Here is an 18,182-nt window from a genome sequence, read left to right as displayed (position 1 = left end):
CTATCTTAATAAGGATGTAATGAATTTCAATTAGAACATATCAAGTTGAGGGATTTTCAAATTAGGCGAAATCAAAAAAAGAAAAAAATTGGTGAATTAACTAAAATCATAATTAATGAATCGCTTGAAAGCACTATTAATTAGCAATATAATCAGTCATATTAGCACTGTTTTGCAAACAATATCCATGTCTGTGTTGTGATGTCTATTTCCTCTGGACTGAAACAAAGTCCTCCCTGTGTGCAGGAGAAGTCTGGATTCAACATGTTTTCCTCCAAGCCTTATGGAGACGGAACATTACTCTTCTCTGAGTCCTCCGTCATGTTTCAGAGCGCTGAGTATGACGACCCTAAGAAGTGGATGGGTCGATTCTATTACAGTGCCATGAGCGCTATGGACTGTAAAATTCCAGGTACATATCTAACCATGCTTTCTTTCCAAAATACCATATATAAAGTAGTGCACTAAGTAAGCTATGGTACCCACAGTTTTGCACCAGTGGGTTGCCCATACCCAAAGAAAATATTGTGCACCGTAACCTGTGTACCTTCAGCCCTCACTGGCTTTCTCCCACCGGTCTAGTATGGAGCCTTTTTTTTTTGACTTGTTAGAACCACCTTACTTAGCAGTAGTCTACAACTGTATCAACATTTTGGAATTCATCACAATTTTCTAAGACAAATATTGCCATCTCTGGAGATAAGTACCTGCAACATCTACATATATACTGTACAGTGGTGCCTTGATTTACAAACGTATTTTTTTCTATCTTGACCTGGGTTTGTGAATAGAAATGTTTGTGTGTTAAAACAAATTTGTCCATAAGAAACAATGTAAACATAATGGGTTTCAGTCTCGACAAAAGTCCATATTTTACTAAATTTTTGTACTGCTTGTATTGCTTGCCGTCACAAGACTTCTGTGAAGTGAAAAACTGTGGTGGTCAACCAAGCCAAGATTTCTGTTGTGTAGCAAAGAGAATGCGAACTCTCTGAGTTCACAAGGGGCCTAGATCTTCCTGCAAAAGTGGATACCAGCAAAACATTAAACTGTGCAATGGAATAGATCCCTATACTTTATCAAAAAAACATTTATTGAATGATATCAAGGATTATCCATTGGTGGAGTTCCCAGACATATTGAACTGTTTGATGCTCACACGACAAAACAGTGAAAACTTGAAAAAGCATGAAGGCATACGACTTCTTTATGTGTGACTGGGTCAAGGAAATTCGTATTAATACTCCCTGATAAATATGCATAGTTTTTGCTCTAGTAAGGTTGCATTTATGATTTAACTGCCATGTTTGTTGGTTTGTTGTTGTTGAATGCGCCGTTTACAAGTGCGTGTCTTTTACCCCGTCTTTATCAAAATATAACTATAGATGTCAACATTATGTATGTGCTGTAAGCTTCATTTATGATTTCTGCCTTTTGTAAAAGCTTAACACTTTTAAGTTTTCCTCACATTTGCATTCTCTTATTTAGACAGGCCGAGTTGGTGTCTTACTTAATTGGGAAACACTAAACGTTAAAAGTATATTACACAAACCTTAAACAAAGTGATCACAGCAAAATTGTGTGTTCTTCGACTCGGCTCCCTTGTACTGGAGTGCCTGCAACTTTTCTCCTCATCTTTCTAGATTACCTCTCAAGGAATTTTGAAGAAACGTTTATTCTGTACGCGATTTGAATGGTTCGTACAGCCGAAAACAAGGAAAGCATAGGGCATTTTTCTTTGGCGAAGGCTAAGGGGCGCATAGTACCCATTGAGAACATGTGTTGGCTTGACCACCACACATATTTAATGAGCCGGACATGACGTCATGTAAATCCAAGCAATAGCATGTCAAACAAACATAACAAGGGGGTGATGGATCACCGTTATATTTAAAAACAAAGAAGAAACAAAAACAACTAACTGAACTGTCCTAAATTGCAGCCTCCATGTCGACACAAACACACACACTGTCACGAGCCCTGTGGTGCACTCCAATTGAACCAATGTGGAGTCCATCACCACAGCGCGTGTGGGCCTTCACAGACTCCGATTGCAGCGTCCCACGATAGACGACGGAAGCAGTTTGAAAACAGAAAACTCCTTAACTTTAACAGCCAGGTTGCTATAATGTTTTTGGTGTTCAGCCGAAGAAAGAGGGGAGGTGGAGGCAGTGTCGACAATGCTGTGGATACTTCCTAAATGTTTCAAACCACACATCGCTTGTCTATTGCTTTCTTTGGACTCATATTGACCTAGCAAAACGAGAAAAAAAACTTTAAGAAGTTTAAAAAACACTCACAGATCACAATAAATGGTAATTAGCAGTGTCTAACGACAGCACTGCTCAGCTGACTGAATGAGCAGGGAAATCCATTAGCCCACCCACAATGTATGTGGTACCTGGACAGAATGGCTGCATTGCATGCACACAAGGGGTGGATGAAACGTTTGTACACTGAGAGCATGTTTGAACAACAAAGCATTGGGTCTGTTCTATAATTAATAATGGTAAATCGAGGCTCTATGCCCAGAGTTACACATTTCATATTCATTTCTGTACAGCTATTATTTGAAAAATATACATTACTTAAATAACTACTTTTATTTGAAAGTCAATTAAAGTCACTTTTTTAATGCAGCAGATAGACCTGTTGTGAAACACCAACCTAATATCAGTGCAGTGTCAATACAGGTGTCACTTACTTATCACTTGTACTTGCCAACAGTAAGTATACAGTTATAGTAGCTACCGACTAGCAATATTTACTCACCTACAGTGGCTACCAAACTACAATATGTAGCTACCTACAGTAAATGCCTGCCCACAGCATCTACATACCACACCATTAACCTACTTCCACTTAAGTATTCACTTGACTGTCTACCAATAGAAAGTACCCTGCGGTGGTGTGTGCTGTCCAGTGGTGAGCAGAATAAATGTGCTGACATGGGCGCTGCCTTTCAAAGCAAAGGTCTGACTCCAGTCATCAATTGTATCTACGGGGACTCTGTAACGGACTGCATGAAGAAAATTAAGGTAACAGAAGTGAATTGCTAACATTTGAATAAGAACGTGTGCCCTTATCCTGGATAACCTCACTTCCTGTGCAGGACAAGGAGGCTGACGCCATCACTCTGGACGGGGGTTATATCTACACAGCTGGCAAAGAATATGGCTTGGTGCCCGCAACTGGAGAGAGCTATACGGGTACAATAAAGAGAGACTGGCCACCAAAACACAAATATACGTATACAATAGGAATACCACAGGCTCAAACTGTTTCTCCATGTCTAGCGGATCGGGACGGAGCCATGTACTATGCAGTGGCAGTGGTGAAAAAGAGTAGCTCTGATATCAGGAGCCTTGACAACCTGAAAGGTCGGCGCTCGTGTCACACGGGATTTGGCCGCACGGCTGGTTGGAATATTCCTGTATCCACACTGATAGAGAAAGGTTTGATCAGCCCTCAAGGATGTCAAATAGCCCAAGGTCAGTGTGTGTCATCATAGCAGCGAAAGCTGAAGGAGTCATTGAAATTACTCAAGAAAACATTGCTTGTTGATATAAACTTTGTTTTTTCACCATAGCGGTGGGTGGGTTCTTCAAGGATAGCTGCGTACCAGGTGCTAATCAACCTGGATTCCCCAGCAACTTGTGTAGTTTATGTGCGGGAGATGGATCGGGGAAGAACAAGTGTGAGAAGGGAAAGGACCTTTACGATGGATACGATGGTGCCTTCAGGTACCAAAATGACCTGACTTCACTTCATCATTTGTCATGGGAATCTAAACGGCTTACTTTGTTTCCTGCAGGTGCCTTGCAACGGGAGATGGAGATGTGGCTTTCATCAAGCATTCTACCGTCTTCCAAAATACTGATGGTATAAACAGATTCTGCATTTGAAAAAATATGGGTTACTTTTCTGTACGTACCTGTTTTTCAAAGGTGCAGGTTCCAGTAATCGACATAACCCGTTCTCTTCTTGGTGAAACCATGCAAGATACGCCCCACCTTAACACGCGCACATAGCAAAAGGAGAAGGCCAAGTACAAAAGCAGTGTTTGAAAAATAGTATAAGCTCCCTCACCGGTTAAACAGAAGTAACAGTAACATTCATTTTCTGTTCAAAGAATTTGGAGCATGCAGCACTTCTTAAGTCCATGTTCAGTGCATTTTACAGTAAAGGAGCAAAACATAAAATTGCTAAGCTTCTGTGAAAACAGCTTTGAATATTCTTAGGGTAAGACATAACAATCTAATAATCCAATTAGAATCACTCAAATAAACAAATATTATAAGTCAGTAAGTATAACTTTAAGTACCGTAAATTCCGGAATACAGATTGCACAATTTTATTTTGTACATATATAGGCTGCACGATGCAAGTGTACACATTGAAACAGGAAATGTTTACACAGGTGCTTGTGTACATTAACAGTTTTTACAAAAAACAGTGGCTGTAACACAACATACAGCATCCTACCAGAAAGGTCATCGAGCGGTCCGGCCTTTTTCGATGAACAGGTTGTTTAGTCCTCGGCTTTGGAGCTGCGTCTTATGCATTTTGCCGTGTCTTAATGAGAGTGAGTCTATAATTCGCTAAATGGGTGACTGGTTCATTACATGAGTGCATTAGATAAAATGTGAATAATTTAATTAGTCTTAATATCACAAAATTAAATTTGTTGGTGGCATGTAAAACTTGGGAACTCAGAAAAATCTGTAAACTAAAGCGCAGGGTTCCAAGCATTGGAAAAAAGTAGCAACTTACAGTTAGGAAATTACAATATAATAACAATAATCGATTAGAGACAGCACTGCACTGTCAAAATGTGCGCTCTCTGAAACGAAGTATACGGTGTACAGTGTACATATTGAAACGCACTGACAGAAGTAAAGTGTTCCCTTGCCACTTTGCAGTTTCCTTACCGCGGCCACAAAGCATCACAAATCTTAAGCTATCACTGAGATTTGAGAACCGATTTAAATATTTGTGTTAATATTATATACGTTTTATAGAGAATGAAGTGTGTCAAGAACTCGAATGGCAGTAGTTGCTGTGACCCCAGGATGCAGACAAGGCAAACGCTGTGCAAAGAGCTCCCTTTGTTAGCTACCAGGCAAAATAAAAGTAACTCTGGTCTAGCAGGAACCCAGAAAGTAAGACAACACTATAGCATACACTAGATAATGAACCAGCACTGAAGGAGGTAACCGGTTGGAACTAAATAGAACTAATTAACAAAGAGGAGCAGAAAGTGAAAGTTCTGAAAAACATAGACCAAACAGTAATCTGTTTTTAAAAGGTTTTATTACTCTTTTTTTATTTTTTTTTCCCCAAATAACATATTGCAGGACTCTGTTTGAATCTAAAAATAAATGATTCTGAAACAAATCGTCCCCCCAAGAATCGGAATCAAATCGTGAGTTGTGAAGATTCACATCCCTAATAGGAAGTGTTTATGAGTGTATGTGGAGGGACTTATAAAGACTTTAATGCATATAATTTCGTAAAAATGATAGAATTAATAATGCCTCTACTTTGTGGAAGTTCACCCATCATTGAGGGATCTGGAACGTAACCCCCACAATAATCGAGGGAACACTACTCCAGGTGTCTCAAACTCAATTTACCTGGGGGCCACTGGATGCAGAAACAGGGTGAGGCTGGGCCGCAAGAAAAGATAAAAAAAAAAAAATCTAACATGCACTTTTTAATGAATTCACCTTCTTTGAATGACTTTCCCGCCCTAGCAACTATCTCACTCACAATGTAGCTAACTTTGACTGCTGCATCTCTCTTTTCGGTTGCTTTCTTGAAGAAATCTTGTTGCCTCAGTAAAACTGTTTTAAAAATTTGCAACCCGGTTCACTCTCTCATCTTCCCGGTATTTTGCATACTCCTCAGCATGTCTGAATGTATAATGATGTTTCAAATTGTATTCCTTGTGCACCGCAACTTTCTCTGTGCAAATAAGACACGTCGGGGTGCCCCCGTGATCAACAAAGATATATTGAATCTCCCACTTTTCCTGGTATTGTCTTTGCTCATCACTGACCCTTCTCTTCACTGCAGGCTTTGAAAAAGACATGTTTGGGGTTGTGGAATATATTTGTATTTAGCCGACGCACGGAGAATAATGTTATTTCCGCAATGTGTGTCGTTCCGCTTTTCCTCCCTACAACAACACGGCGGTCGGCGGAAAGTACCAGGATAGCGAGAGCAAAAAAGTGTTATCCGCAGTGTTATCTGGCGTCATATAAAAATATATGTAGTGTTCATCGTGTGAGGCAATGCAAATTAAACAATAAAAAAACAAATAACGTTTGAATTGGTCCAGTTTATCGGGGACTTTATTACTGACGGACAGGTGTCGCGGTGTGACTGCAGCCAGGCACGTAAGAAAACTATTTTGGAGCCAAATAACACAAATCGTCTCTTGCAAAGCCAACGGGAGGTGGGGGGAGCTACCACACCGACCTTCTCCCGCGCCGGGACTGTTTACAGCGGCGCTGGAGCGAACGAGAGATTCTGCTGCATGGGATTCTGGGTATTTGTCCTGTTGTGTTTATGTTGTTTTACGGTGCGGATGTTCTCCCCAAATGTGTTTGTCATTCTTGTTGGGTGTGGGTTCACAGTGTGGCGCATATTTGTAACAGTGTTAAAGTTGTTCATACGGCCACCCTTAGTTTGACCTGTATGGCTGTTGACCAAGTATGTCTTGCAGTCATTCAAGTGTGTCCACAGAAACCAAATACAACATGTGACTGAACCGGCACGCTGTTGGTACAGATTGTAGAGCGGTGGTAGGGAACCTATGGCTCTAGAGCCAGTTGCGGCTCTTTTGATGACTGCATCTGGCGCTCAGATAAATCTTAGCTGACATTACTTATAAAAATAACGTTCAAATTATGAAACATTGTCATGCATTTTAATCCAACCATCCGTTTTCTATCGCACCTGTACAAGATGTCGCATTAATGATAAGAAGTATTACATTTATTTTTGGTAAACTTTTAGAATAACAATGTTATTAAAAAGAATAAAATACTTATTATACTCTAAAAATGTTGGTCTTCCTTAAAATGCACGCATTTAGTTATATTCAGTGTTAAAAAATATTATATGGCTCTCACAGAAATACATTTTGAAATATTTGGCTTTGATGGCTCTCAGTCAAAAAGATCCCTGACCCCTGTTGTAGAGGATGCTGAAGGCACTGCCATCACGGTACGATCTGAAATTCGACTCTCCCTGAAAAATCGGGAGGGTTAGTAAATATGACGCTGTCAAGTGCCATTATAATAAAACTTGCGGGCCGCACTAACATAAAAATTTCACAATAAGGTGCGGGCCGCAAAATAACGTCTCGAGGGCCGCAATTGGCCCGCGGGCTGCATGTCTGAGTCCTCTGCTCTATTCCATTTGAAACACAGCATGTGTACCATAACAAATACATATACCGTCAACCGTAGTATAAATACTTTATTATTCATTTGAAGGATTCCTCACACAACCTTTGTGTATTTCTATCCAGGTAACTCCACTGAATCCTGGACCACAGATCTTCTGTCCAAAGACTTTCAGCTGCTCTGCCCTCATGGCACCAAAGCCGAGGTCACTCAGTACAGATACTGCAATCTGGCTCGTGTGCCCTCCCATGCTGTGATGGTGCGACCAGACACCAACATCCATGCCATCTATGGATTGCTGGACCGTGCTCAGGTACTAAAGAGTATGCTAAAGCTCTTGACCATGTTTAAGTGACTATAGATGTGCACTGTCTGTATTTAAAGTAACTTAAAGGAGTTAGATTGGCAACTTTTCTTTCTTTCTATGCAGGCATATTTCAGCAATGACTTGGGTGCAGAGTTCAGGATGTTCGACTCACAGGCATACAAGGGTACTGATCTTATCTTCAAAGACTCCACAGTGCGTCTTGTGGCTGTGGGGGACAAAAAGACCTACCAGGATTGGCTGGGCCAGGAATACATGGACTCACTTGAGGACATGGAGTGTAATTCGTCATTTTCAGGTAAACATAGCACCAATTCAAATATTTAAATCATGTTATAAGAGCCCATACATTAGGGCGCAGCACCGCTGCTGCCCACTGCTCCCCTCACCTTCCAGGATGTGAACAAGGGGATGGGTCAAATGCAGAGGACAAATTTCGCCACACCTAGTGTGTGTGTGACAATCATTGGTACTTTTTTTTTTTTTATAGTGATTCACTAAGTTAACTTGCTGGTGGGCAAACTGCTGGGCATTAATACTGTATGACTTTCTTCCTTGATTAAACCATGTATACATATTTTATTTATACTTTATTATTCTATCTTATCTATTTTACATGTGTGTGTCCAACCCTATGACACCATTACATGACACCATACCGGCTACAGAGTTCAATTCAAAAGTTCAGAGACAAACATCTTTGCAGCAAATTCTTAAAAACACTAGAGTGGTCCTGTTGTATAGAGACACTAAGACCACTGTAAACTCATTGGCAGGTCCTTGCATTCACATTTAACCTGGCTAGCTAACATAGAACCCTGGGTTCCAGACTTGTGATTTACATAACTGAGGTGTTCCTCAAGGCACCCCTTTAAAAGTCCTCCCTTTTTTGGCAGATACAAATGTTTTTTGCATTGTGAATTATGTAACTAAGATGTTGCTGTAGCTTGTTTACATCAGATTTAGTCAGTAGTCATTTGTTCAACTTCCTTAGTTATTCTAGTGGTGTTCCTCAAGGTTCCGTTTTAGGTCCTCTCTTTTTGATCATTTGGGTTATTCAACTGGTGGCCCGTAAGCGCAGTTCTAAAATCTTGTGAGAGACTTGTATTTTTGCATCAGATTCTTAAAAAACACTCAAGTGTTGTCATGGAGATGATCTCTGACTAGCTTTTTTTACAGAAGGTCCTTAAAAATAGCAGAGCCCTTGTTTAAGTCTGACAAAATAAATAGGCCAAAATCAAATGTCGACTGTAGATGATGCTGGTTCTCCGGAATATAAAAAAAAAAAAACATGAAATAATGGTGAAAATAGAGGTCCAGCCCCCCGGTCTTTAGTTTTCTGGAAATGTGGCCCTAAAAGCCATTTGGTTGATGTTGATTTTCTGATCTTGCTACTATTGGCAATTTTATTTTACGCAGGGCACATGTCCAGGGGATCAATAAAGTTCTATCTAATCATATCTAATTCACCATTTTGCCAGGTCATGGTGTAATCTGTATTGACACTCAATCGTAGTCAAGTAATTAACCTATTTATTATTAATCCAATCTTATCTATTCATCTTTTACAGCATCCATTTTAGTCCGATTTTTGTTGAAAAATCACAAAACCTAAAACCAGTTGTCTAAATCGTAAATAAAAACAGAATACAACAATTTGTAAAACTTTTTCAACTTATATTCAATTGAATACACCGCAAAGATAAGATTTTTAATCTTCAAACTGAGAAAATTATTATTATTTTTTTTTTTTGCAAATTATCATCCATCCATCCATCCATCATCTTCCGCTTATCCGAGGTCGGGTCGCGGGGGCAACAGCCTAAGCAGGGAAACCCAGACTTCCCTCTCCCCAGCCACTTCGTCTAGCTCTTCCCGGGGGATCCCGAGGCGTTCCCAGGCCAGCCGGGAGACATAGTCTTTCCAACGTGTCCTGGGTCTTCCCCGTGGCCTCCTACCGGTTGGACGTGCCCTAAACACCTCCCTAGGGAGGCGTTCGGGTGGCATCCTGACCAGATGCCCGAACCACCTCATCTGGCTCCTCTCGATGTGGAGGAGCAGCGGCTTTACGTTGAGTTCCTCCCGGATGGCAGAGCTTCTCACCCTATCTCTAAGGGAGAGACCCGCCACCCGGCGGAGGAAACTCATTTCGGCCGCTTGTACCCGTGATCTTATCCTTTCGGTCATGACCCAAAGCTCATGACCATAGGTGAGGATGGGAACGTAGATCGACCGGTAAATTGAGAGCTTTGCCTTCCGGCTCAGCTCCTTCTTCACCACAACGGATCGATACAACGTCCGCATTACTGAAGACGCCGCACCGATCCGCCTGTCGATCTCACGATCCACTCTTCCCCCACTCGTGAACAAGACTCCTAGGTACTTGAACTCCTCCACTTGGGGAAGGGTCTCCTCCCCAACCCGGAGATGGCACTCCACCCTTTTCCGGGCGAGAACCATGGACTCGGACTTGGAGGTGCTGATTCTCATTCCGGTCGCTTCACACTCGGCTGCGAACCGATCCAGTGAGAGCTGAAGATCCCGGCCAGATGAAGCCATCAGGACTACATCATCTGCAAAAAGCAGAGACCTAATCCCGTGGCCACCAAACCGGAACCCCTCAACGCCTTGACTGCGCCTAGAAATTCTGTCCATAAAAGTTATGAACAGAATCGGTGACAAAGGACAGCCTTGGCGGAGTCCAACCTTCACTGGAAAAGTGTCCGACTTACTGCCAGCAATGCGGACCAAGCTCTGACACTGATCATACAGGGAGCGGACCGCCACAATCAGACAGTCCGATACCCCATACTCTCTGAGCACTCCCCACAGGACTTCCCGAGGGACACGGTCGAATGCCTTCTCCAAGTCCACAAAGCACATGTAGACTGGTTGGGCAAACTCCCATGCACCCTCAAGAACCCTGCCGAGAGTATAGAGCTGGTCCACAGTTCCACGACCAGGACGAAAACCACACTGTTCCTCCTGAATCCGAGGTTCGACTATCCGGCGAAGCCTCCTCTCCAGTACACCTGAATAAACCTTACCGGGAAGGCTGAGGAGTGTGATCCCACGATAGTTGGAACACACCCTCCGGTCCCCCTTCTTAAAGAGAGGGACCACCACCCCGGTCTGCCAATCCAGAGGTACCGCCCCCGATGTCCACGCGATGCTGCAGAGTCTTGTCAACCAAGACAGCCCCACAGCATCCAGAGCCTTAAGGAACTCCGGGCGGATCTCATCCACCCCCGGGGCCTTGCCGCCGAGGAGCTTTTTAACTACCTCAGCGACCTCAGCCCCAGAAATAGGAGAGTCCACTACAGATTCCCCAGGCACCGCTTCCTCAAAGAAAGACGTGTTGGTGGGATTGAGGAGGTCTTCGAAGTATTCCCTCCACCGATCCACAACATCCGCAGTCGAAGTCAGCAGAACACCATCCGCACCATACACGGTGTTGATAGTGCACTGCTTCCCCTTCCTGAGGCGCCGTATGGTGGTCCAGAATCGCTTCGAAGCCGTCCGGAAGTCGTTTTCCATGGCTTCCCCGAACTCTTCCCATGTCCGAGTTTTTGCCTCCGCGACCGCTAAAGCTGCACACCGCTTGGCCCGTCGGTACCCGTCCACTGCCTCTGGAGTCCTATGAGCCAAAAGAACCCGATAGGACTCCTTCTTCAGCTTGACGGCATCCCTCACTGCTGGTGTCCACCAACGGGTTCTGGGATTACCGCCACGACAGGCACCAACTACCTTGCGGCCACAGCTCCAATCAGCCGCCTCGACAATAGAGGTTCGGAACATGGTCCACTCGGACTCAATGTCCCGCACCTCCCTCGTGACATGTTCAAAGTTCTCCCGGAGGTGTGAATTGAAACTCTCTCTGACAGGAGACTCTGCCAGACGTTCCCAGCAGACCCTCACAATGCGCTTGGGCCTGCCAGGTCTGTCCGGCATCCTCCCCCACCATCGCAGCCAACTCACCACCAGGTGGTGATCGGTAGAAAGCTCCGCCCCTCTCTTCACCCGAGTGTCCAAAACATAAGGCCGCAAATCCGATGACACAACTACAAAGTCGATCACGGAACTGCGGCCTAGGGTGTCCTGGTGCCAAGTGCACATATGGACACCCTTATGTTTGAACATGGTGTTTGTTATCGACAAACTGTGACGAGCACAAAAGTCCAATAACAAAACACCACTCGGGTTTAGATCCGGGCGACCATTCTTCCCAATCACGCCTCTCCAGGTTTCACTGTCGTTGCCAACATGAGCGTTGAAGTCTCCCAGTAGGACAAGGGAATCACCCGGAGGAGCACTTTCCAGTACTCCCTCGAGTGTACCCAAAAAGGGTGGGTATTCTGAACTGCTGTTTGGTGCGTAAGCACAAACAACAGTCAGGACCCGTCCCCCCACCCGAAGGCGAAGGGAAGCTACCCTCTCGTCCACTGGGTTGAACTCAAACGTACAGGCTTTGAGCCGGGGGGCAACCAGAATTGCCACCCCAGCCCGTCGCCTCTCACTGCCGGCAACGCCAGAGTGGAAGAGGGTCCAGTCCCTCTCGAGAGAACTGGTTCCAGAGCCCTTGCTGTGCGTCGAGGTGAGTCCGACTATATCCAGCCGGAACTTCTCTACCTCGCGCACTAGCTCAGGCTCCTTCCCCCCCAGTGAGGTGACGTTCCACGTCCCAAGAGCTAGCTTCTGTAGCCGAGGATCGCACCGCCAAGTGCCCTGCCTTCGGCTGCCGCCCAGCTCACAATGCACCCGACCTCTATGGCCCCTCCTATGAGTGGTGAGCCCATTGGAGGGATGACCCACGTTGCCTCTTCGGGCTGTGCCCGGCCGGGCCCCATGGGTACAGGCCCGACCACCAGGCGCTCGCCATCGTGCCCCAACTCCGGGCCTGGCTCCAGAGCGGGGCCCCGGTGACCCACGTCCGGGCGAGGGAAATCTGGGTTCATTTTGTTGTAATTCCATAGAAGTCTTTGAGCTGCTCTTTGTCTGATCACTCACCTAGGACCTGTTTGTCTTGGGAGACCCTACCAGGGGGCATGAAAACCCCCAGACAACATAGCTCCTAGGATCATTGGGACACGCAAACTCCTCTACCACGGTAAGGTAGCAGCTCAGAGAGGAGTGCAAATTATCATTAACTTATAATTTAATGGCAGCAACACACAAAAAAGTTGGCACAGGGGCATTTTAACCACTATGTCACATGGCCTTTCCTTGAACAACACTCGGTAAACGTTTGGGAACTGAGACCAATTTTTGAAGCTTTTCAGGTGGAATCCTTTCCCATTCTTGCTTGATGTACAGCTTAAGTTGTTCAACAGTCCAGGGTCTTCGTTGTCGTATTTTACGCTTCATAATGCGCCACACATTTTCAATGGGACGACAGTCAGGCCAGTCTAGTACCTGCACTCTTTTACTACGAAGCCACGCTGTTGTAACACATGCAGAATGTGGCTTGGCATTGTATTGCTGAAATAAGCAGCGGCGTCCATGAAAAAAAACGTTGCTTGGATGGCAACATACAGTATGTTGCTCCAAAACCTGGTTGTACCTTTCAGCATTAATGGTGTTCACAGATGTGTAAGTTACCCATGCCTTAGGCACTAATACACCCCCATACCATCACAGATGCTGGCTTTTGAACTTTGCGCCTATAATAGTCCAGATGGTTCTTTTCCTCTTTGGTCCGGAGGACACGACTTCCACAGTTTCCAAAAACAATTTGAAATGTGGACCTGTCAGACCACAGAACACTTTTCCACATTGCATTAATCTATCTTAGATGAGCTCGGGCCCTGTAAAGCCAGTGTTGTTTCTGTGTGTTGTTGATAAATGGCTTTCGCTTTGCATAGTAGAGTTTTAAATTGCACTTACAGATGTACCGACAAACTGTAGTTACTGACAGTGGTTTTCTGAAGTGTTCCTGAGCCCATGTGGTGATATCCTTCACACACTGATGTCGCTTTTTGATGCATCCTGAGAGATTGAAGGTCATGGGCATTCAATGTTGGGTTTGGCCTTTCTCAGGGTTCTCTGAACATTTTGATGATATTATGGACCGTAAATGGTGAAAACCCTAAATTCCTTGCAATATCAATCATCAATCAATCAATGTTTACTTATATAGCCCTAAATCACTAGTGTCTCAAAGGGCTGCACAAACCACTACGACATCCTCGGTAGGCCCACATAAGGGCAAGGAAAACTCACACCCAGTGGGACGTCGGTGACAATGATGACTATGAGAACCTTGGAGAGGAGGAAAGCAATGGATGTCGAGCGGGTCTAACATGATACTGTGAAAGTTCAATCCATAATGGATCCAACACAGTCGCAAGAGTCCAGTCCAAAGCGGTTCCAACAAAGCAGCGAGAGTCCCGTTCACAGCGGAGCCAGCAGGAAAACATCCCAAGCGGAGACGGATCAGCAGCGCAGAGATGTCCCCAGCCGATACACAGGCGAGCAGTACATGGCCACCGGATCGGACCGGACCCCCTCCACAAGGGACAGTGGGACATAGGAGAAAAAGAAAAGAAACGGCAGATCAACTGGTCTAAAAAGGGAGTCTATTTAAAGGCTAGAGTATACAAATGAGTTTTAAGGTGAGACTTAAATGCTTCTACTGAGGTGGCATCTCGAACTTTTACCGGGAGGGCATTCCAGAGTACTGGAGCCCGAAATGAAAACGCTCTATAGCCCACAGACTTTTTTTGGGCTTTGGGAATCACTAATAAGCCGGAGTCCTTTGAAAGCAGATTTCTTGCCGGGACATATGGTACAATACAATCGGCAAGATAGGATGGAGCTAGGCCGTGTAGTATTTTATACGTAAGTAGTAAAACCTTAAAGTCACATCTTAAGTGCACAGGAAGCCAGTGCAGGTGAGCCAGTACAGGCGTAATGTGATCAAACTTTCTTGCTCTTGTCAAAAGTCTAGCAGCCGCATTTTGTACCAACTATAATCTTTTAATGCTAGACATGGGGGGACCCGAAAATAGTACGTTACAGTAATCGAAACGAGACGTAACAAACGCATGGATAATGATCCCAGCGTCTTTAGTGGACAGAATGGAGCGAATTTTAGCGATATTATGGAGATGGAAGAAGGCCGTTTTAGTAACACTTTTAATGTGTGACTCAAAGGAGAGAGTTGGGTCGAAGATAACACCCAGATTATTTACAGTGTCGCCTTGTTTAATTGTTTGGTTGTCAAATGTTAGAGTTGTATCATTAAATAGAGGTCGGTGTCTAGCAGGACCGATAATCAGCATTTCCGTTTTTTTGGCGTTGAGTTGCAAAAAGTTAGCGGACATCCATTGTTTAATTTCATTAAGACACGCCTCCAACTGACTACAATCCGGCGTGTTGGTCAGCTTTAGGGGCATGTAGCGTTGGGTGTCATCAGCATAACAGTGAAAGCTAATACCGTATTTGCGTATGATGTCACCTAGCGGCAGCATGTAGATGCTGAAGAGTGCAGGGCCAAGGACCGAACCCTGGGGAACTCCACACGTTACCTTAACGTAGTCCGAGGTCACATTGTTATGGGAGACGCACTGCATCCTATCAGTAAGATAAGAGTTAAACCAAGACAGGGCTAAGTCTGACATACCAAATCGTGTTTTGATACGTTCTAATAAAATATCATGATCGAAGGTATCGAAAGCAGCGCTAAGACCAAGGAGCAGCAACATAGATGACGCATCAGAATCCATCGTTAGCAATAGATCATTAGTCATTTTTGCGAGGGCTGTCTCCATGGAGTGATTTGCCCTGAAACCGGATTGAAAGGTTTCACATAGATTGTTAGACGGTAAGTGTTCATTTAACTGCTCCGCAACAATTTTTTCGAGGATTTTTTAAATAAAGGGAAGGTGAGACACCGGTCGGTAGTTTACCATGACGTCAGGATCGAGGTTAGGTCTTTTAAGAAGAGGATGAATAACCGCTTTTTTGAATGCTAGGGGAACAGTGCCCGAGGAAAGTGATAAGTTTATAATATTTAGCACTGATGGACCTAATAATACAAAGAGCTCCTTGATCAGTTTCCCAGGAAGTGGGTCAAGTAAACATGTTGTTTGTTTTATTCCATTTACACGTTGTAACAATTCCTCTAATGTTATTTCCTCAAAACAAGAAAAACTATTTTGGAGGGCAGTATCCGCCGTATATACAATCGTGTCAGTGTTAATAGAACCCAGTTGTAGCTGGGACGCATTGTCTTTAATCTCCTTTCTAATGACTTCAATTTTCTTACTAAAGAATTGCATAAAGTCATCAGCTGAGTAGGTGGAGCTACTGGAAGGAGTCCCTTGTTGGGTTAGCGATGCTACCGTACTAAACAAAAATTTTGGATCGTTTTTATTACGGTGGATGAGATTTGAGTAACATTTAGCTTTAGCTAAGGTAAGCATGCGTTTATAAGTTATTAAACTATCACTCCATGCTTGATGGTGCACCTCAAGTTTAGTCGTGCGCCATTTGTGTTCCAGCTTTCTACATAATAATTTCTGATCTCTAGTTTCTTCTGTAAACCACGGGGTACGCTTTTTTGGAGCCTTTTTTAACTTTAGCGGTGCTATGTTATCAATGGTTTCGCGCAGGGCGTGGTTAAAGTTGTTAGTGAGGTTATCAATAGAGCCCACATACTTTGGGAATGGTGCCATTACCGAGGGCAGTAGGTCAGCAAGAGTTGTCATTGTGGCCGTATTAATGTTGCGGCTGCTATAGCAGTTATTATTATTATTAGTTTGCCGAACATGCGTCTGAACCTCAAATTTTATAAGGTAATGATAGGACAATACTTTAGTATACGGGAGTATCGGAACTTTGGAAACGGTGATACCCCTGACAAGCACTATCGTATTACCGTTGCGATGCGTGGGTTCATTTATTATTTGTGTGAGACCACAGCTATCAATTATAGTCTGGAGCGCTACGCACGGTGGGTCCGATGGGGTATTCATATGGATATTAAAGTCCCCCATTATGATTATATTATCAGCGTGTGTCACTAGATCAGCAACGAACTCTGAGAATTCATTGATAAAGTCCGAATAGGGCCCTGGGGGGCGGTAGATAACAGCCAGGTGTAGAGGCAGCGGTGTGACAGACCTCATAGTAAGCACCTCAAACGATTTATAATTATTATTTATGTTAGGACTAAGGTTAAATTTTTCGTTGTATATTAGTGCGACCCCCCCGCCCCTTTTCAGAGGACGGGCAATATGCGCATGTGTAAAGTTAGGAGGACATGCCTCGTTTAGCGCAAAAAAGTTGTTTGGTTTAAGCCAGGTTTCGCTGAGACCGATGACGTTAAGATTGTTGTCTCTGATGATATCATTAACTAACAACGTTTTGGGAGACAATGATCTTATGTTTAAAAAACCTATATTATAGGTAGTGGGTTGTTTTAGGGAATTTTCGATCAAATTATCCGTAGTAGCAATATTAATAATGTTGTGTTTATTATGCCCAGTGCATTTAGTATAATTACGACCATATCTAGGAATTGATACGACGGGAATTTTCCGATTGTTTGTTTGTTGCTTTGATAAACTGCACGCATCATAGTTAGCCACCTCAGTAAAACACATGTCCAACTCTGAAACACTCAAAGCAGAAAAAACTTGTTCTAATTTAACTGACTCCTTACCCAGACCAGTAGTCTCGCATCTTCCATTTAAATCCGGCTTCAGGATGGAGGGAAGTGGTGTTCTGTGGGGATTAGCATTCTGCTTTGTTTTTAGCCCCGCTCGGCATCCGCGTTTCCGATCACACCGCTGGCGTCTGCTCCGTAGACGGCCCCTGCTGCTACTATACTCCCCTGCTTCACAGGCCGCTGGATGTAGCCGTCGACGTATTCCCGTGCTAGTTAGCAGGTCTAGCAAGCACGCGTCTATCAGTCCAAAACGGCCCGATCTGTCCACATCCAGAAGTGTCTGGCGGTTGTACGTGATCACGGAGTGACCACGATGTGAGCCAGCCACAATAACAATAGCTTGTTAAGAAATGTTGTTCTTAAACTGTTCGACAATTTGCTCAGGCATTTTTTCACAAAGTAGTGACCCTCTCCCCATACTTGTTTGTGAATGACTGAGCATTTCATGGAAGCTACTTTTATACCCAATCATGACACCCACCTGTTCCCAAATAGCCTGTTCCAAAAAAGTGTTTGATGGGCATTCCTCAATTTTCTCAGTCTTTTTGCCACTAATGCCAGCTTTTTTGGAACTTGTTGCAGGCATCAAAGTCCAAATGAGATAATATTTGCAAAAAAATAACAGTTTACCAATTTGAAATGTTAAGTATATTGTCTTTGCAGTCTATTTAATTGAATATAGGTCGAAAAGGATTTGCAAATCATTGTATTCTGTTTTTGTTTACGATTTACACAACGTGGCAACTTCACTGGTTTTGAGTTTTGTATTTTA

The 18,182-nt window shown here is 43.8% G+C and overlaps 1 protein-coding gene across 1 annotated transcript in view; it reads left to right on the top strand.

Moving 5' to 3' along the window:
• meltf (melanotransferrin) overlaps positions 1–18,182 on the top strand; it is a 45,417-nt gene that overhangs the window by 26,509 nt on the left and 726 nt on the right. The window contains exons 8-15 of the mRNA XM_061883591.1: positions 247–412; positions 2,893–3,038; positions 3,113–3,209; positions 3,297–3,491; positions 3,590–3,743; positions 3,815–3,882; positions 7,541–7,728; positions 7,846–8,038. Coding sequence (XP_061739575.1) covers positions 247–412; positions 2,893–3,038; positions 3,113–3,209; positions 3,297–3,491; positions 3,590–3,743; positions 3,815–3,882; positions 7,541–7,728; positions 7,846–8,038 — 1,207 coding nt within the window. The remainder of the gene's footprint in view (positions 1–246; positions 413–2,892; positions 3,039–3,112; positions 3,210–3,296; positions 3,492–3,589; positions 3,744–3,814; positions 3,883–7,540; positions 7,729–7,845; positions 8,039–18,182) is intronic.

This window comes from Nerophis ophidion, linkage group LG22, assembly GCF_033978795.1.
Source record: "Nerophis ophidion isolate RoL-2023_Sa linkage group LG22, RoL_Noph_v1.0, whole genome shotgun sequence".
NCBI lineage: Eukaryota > Metazoa > Chordata > Actinopteri > Syngnathiformes > Syngnathidae > Nerophis > Nerophis ophidion.
This window is presented reverse-complemented; position numbering and strand designations above follow the sequence as displayed.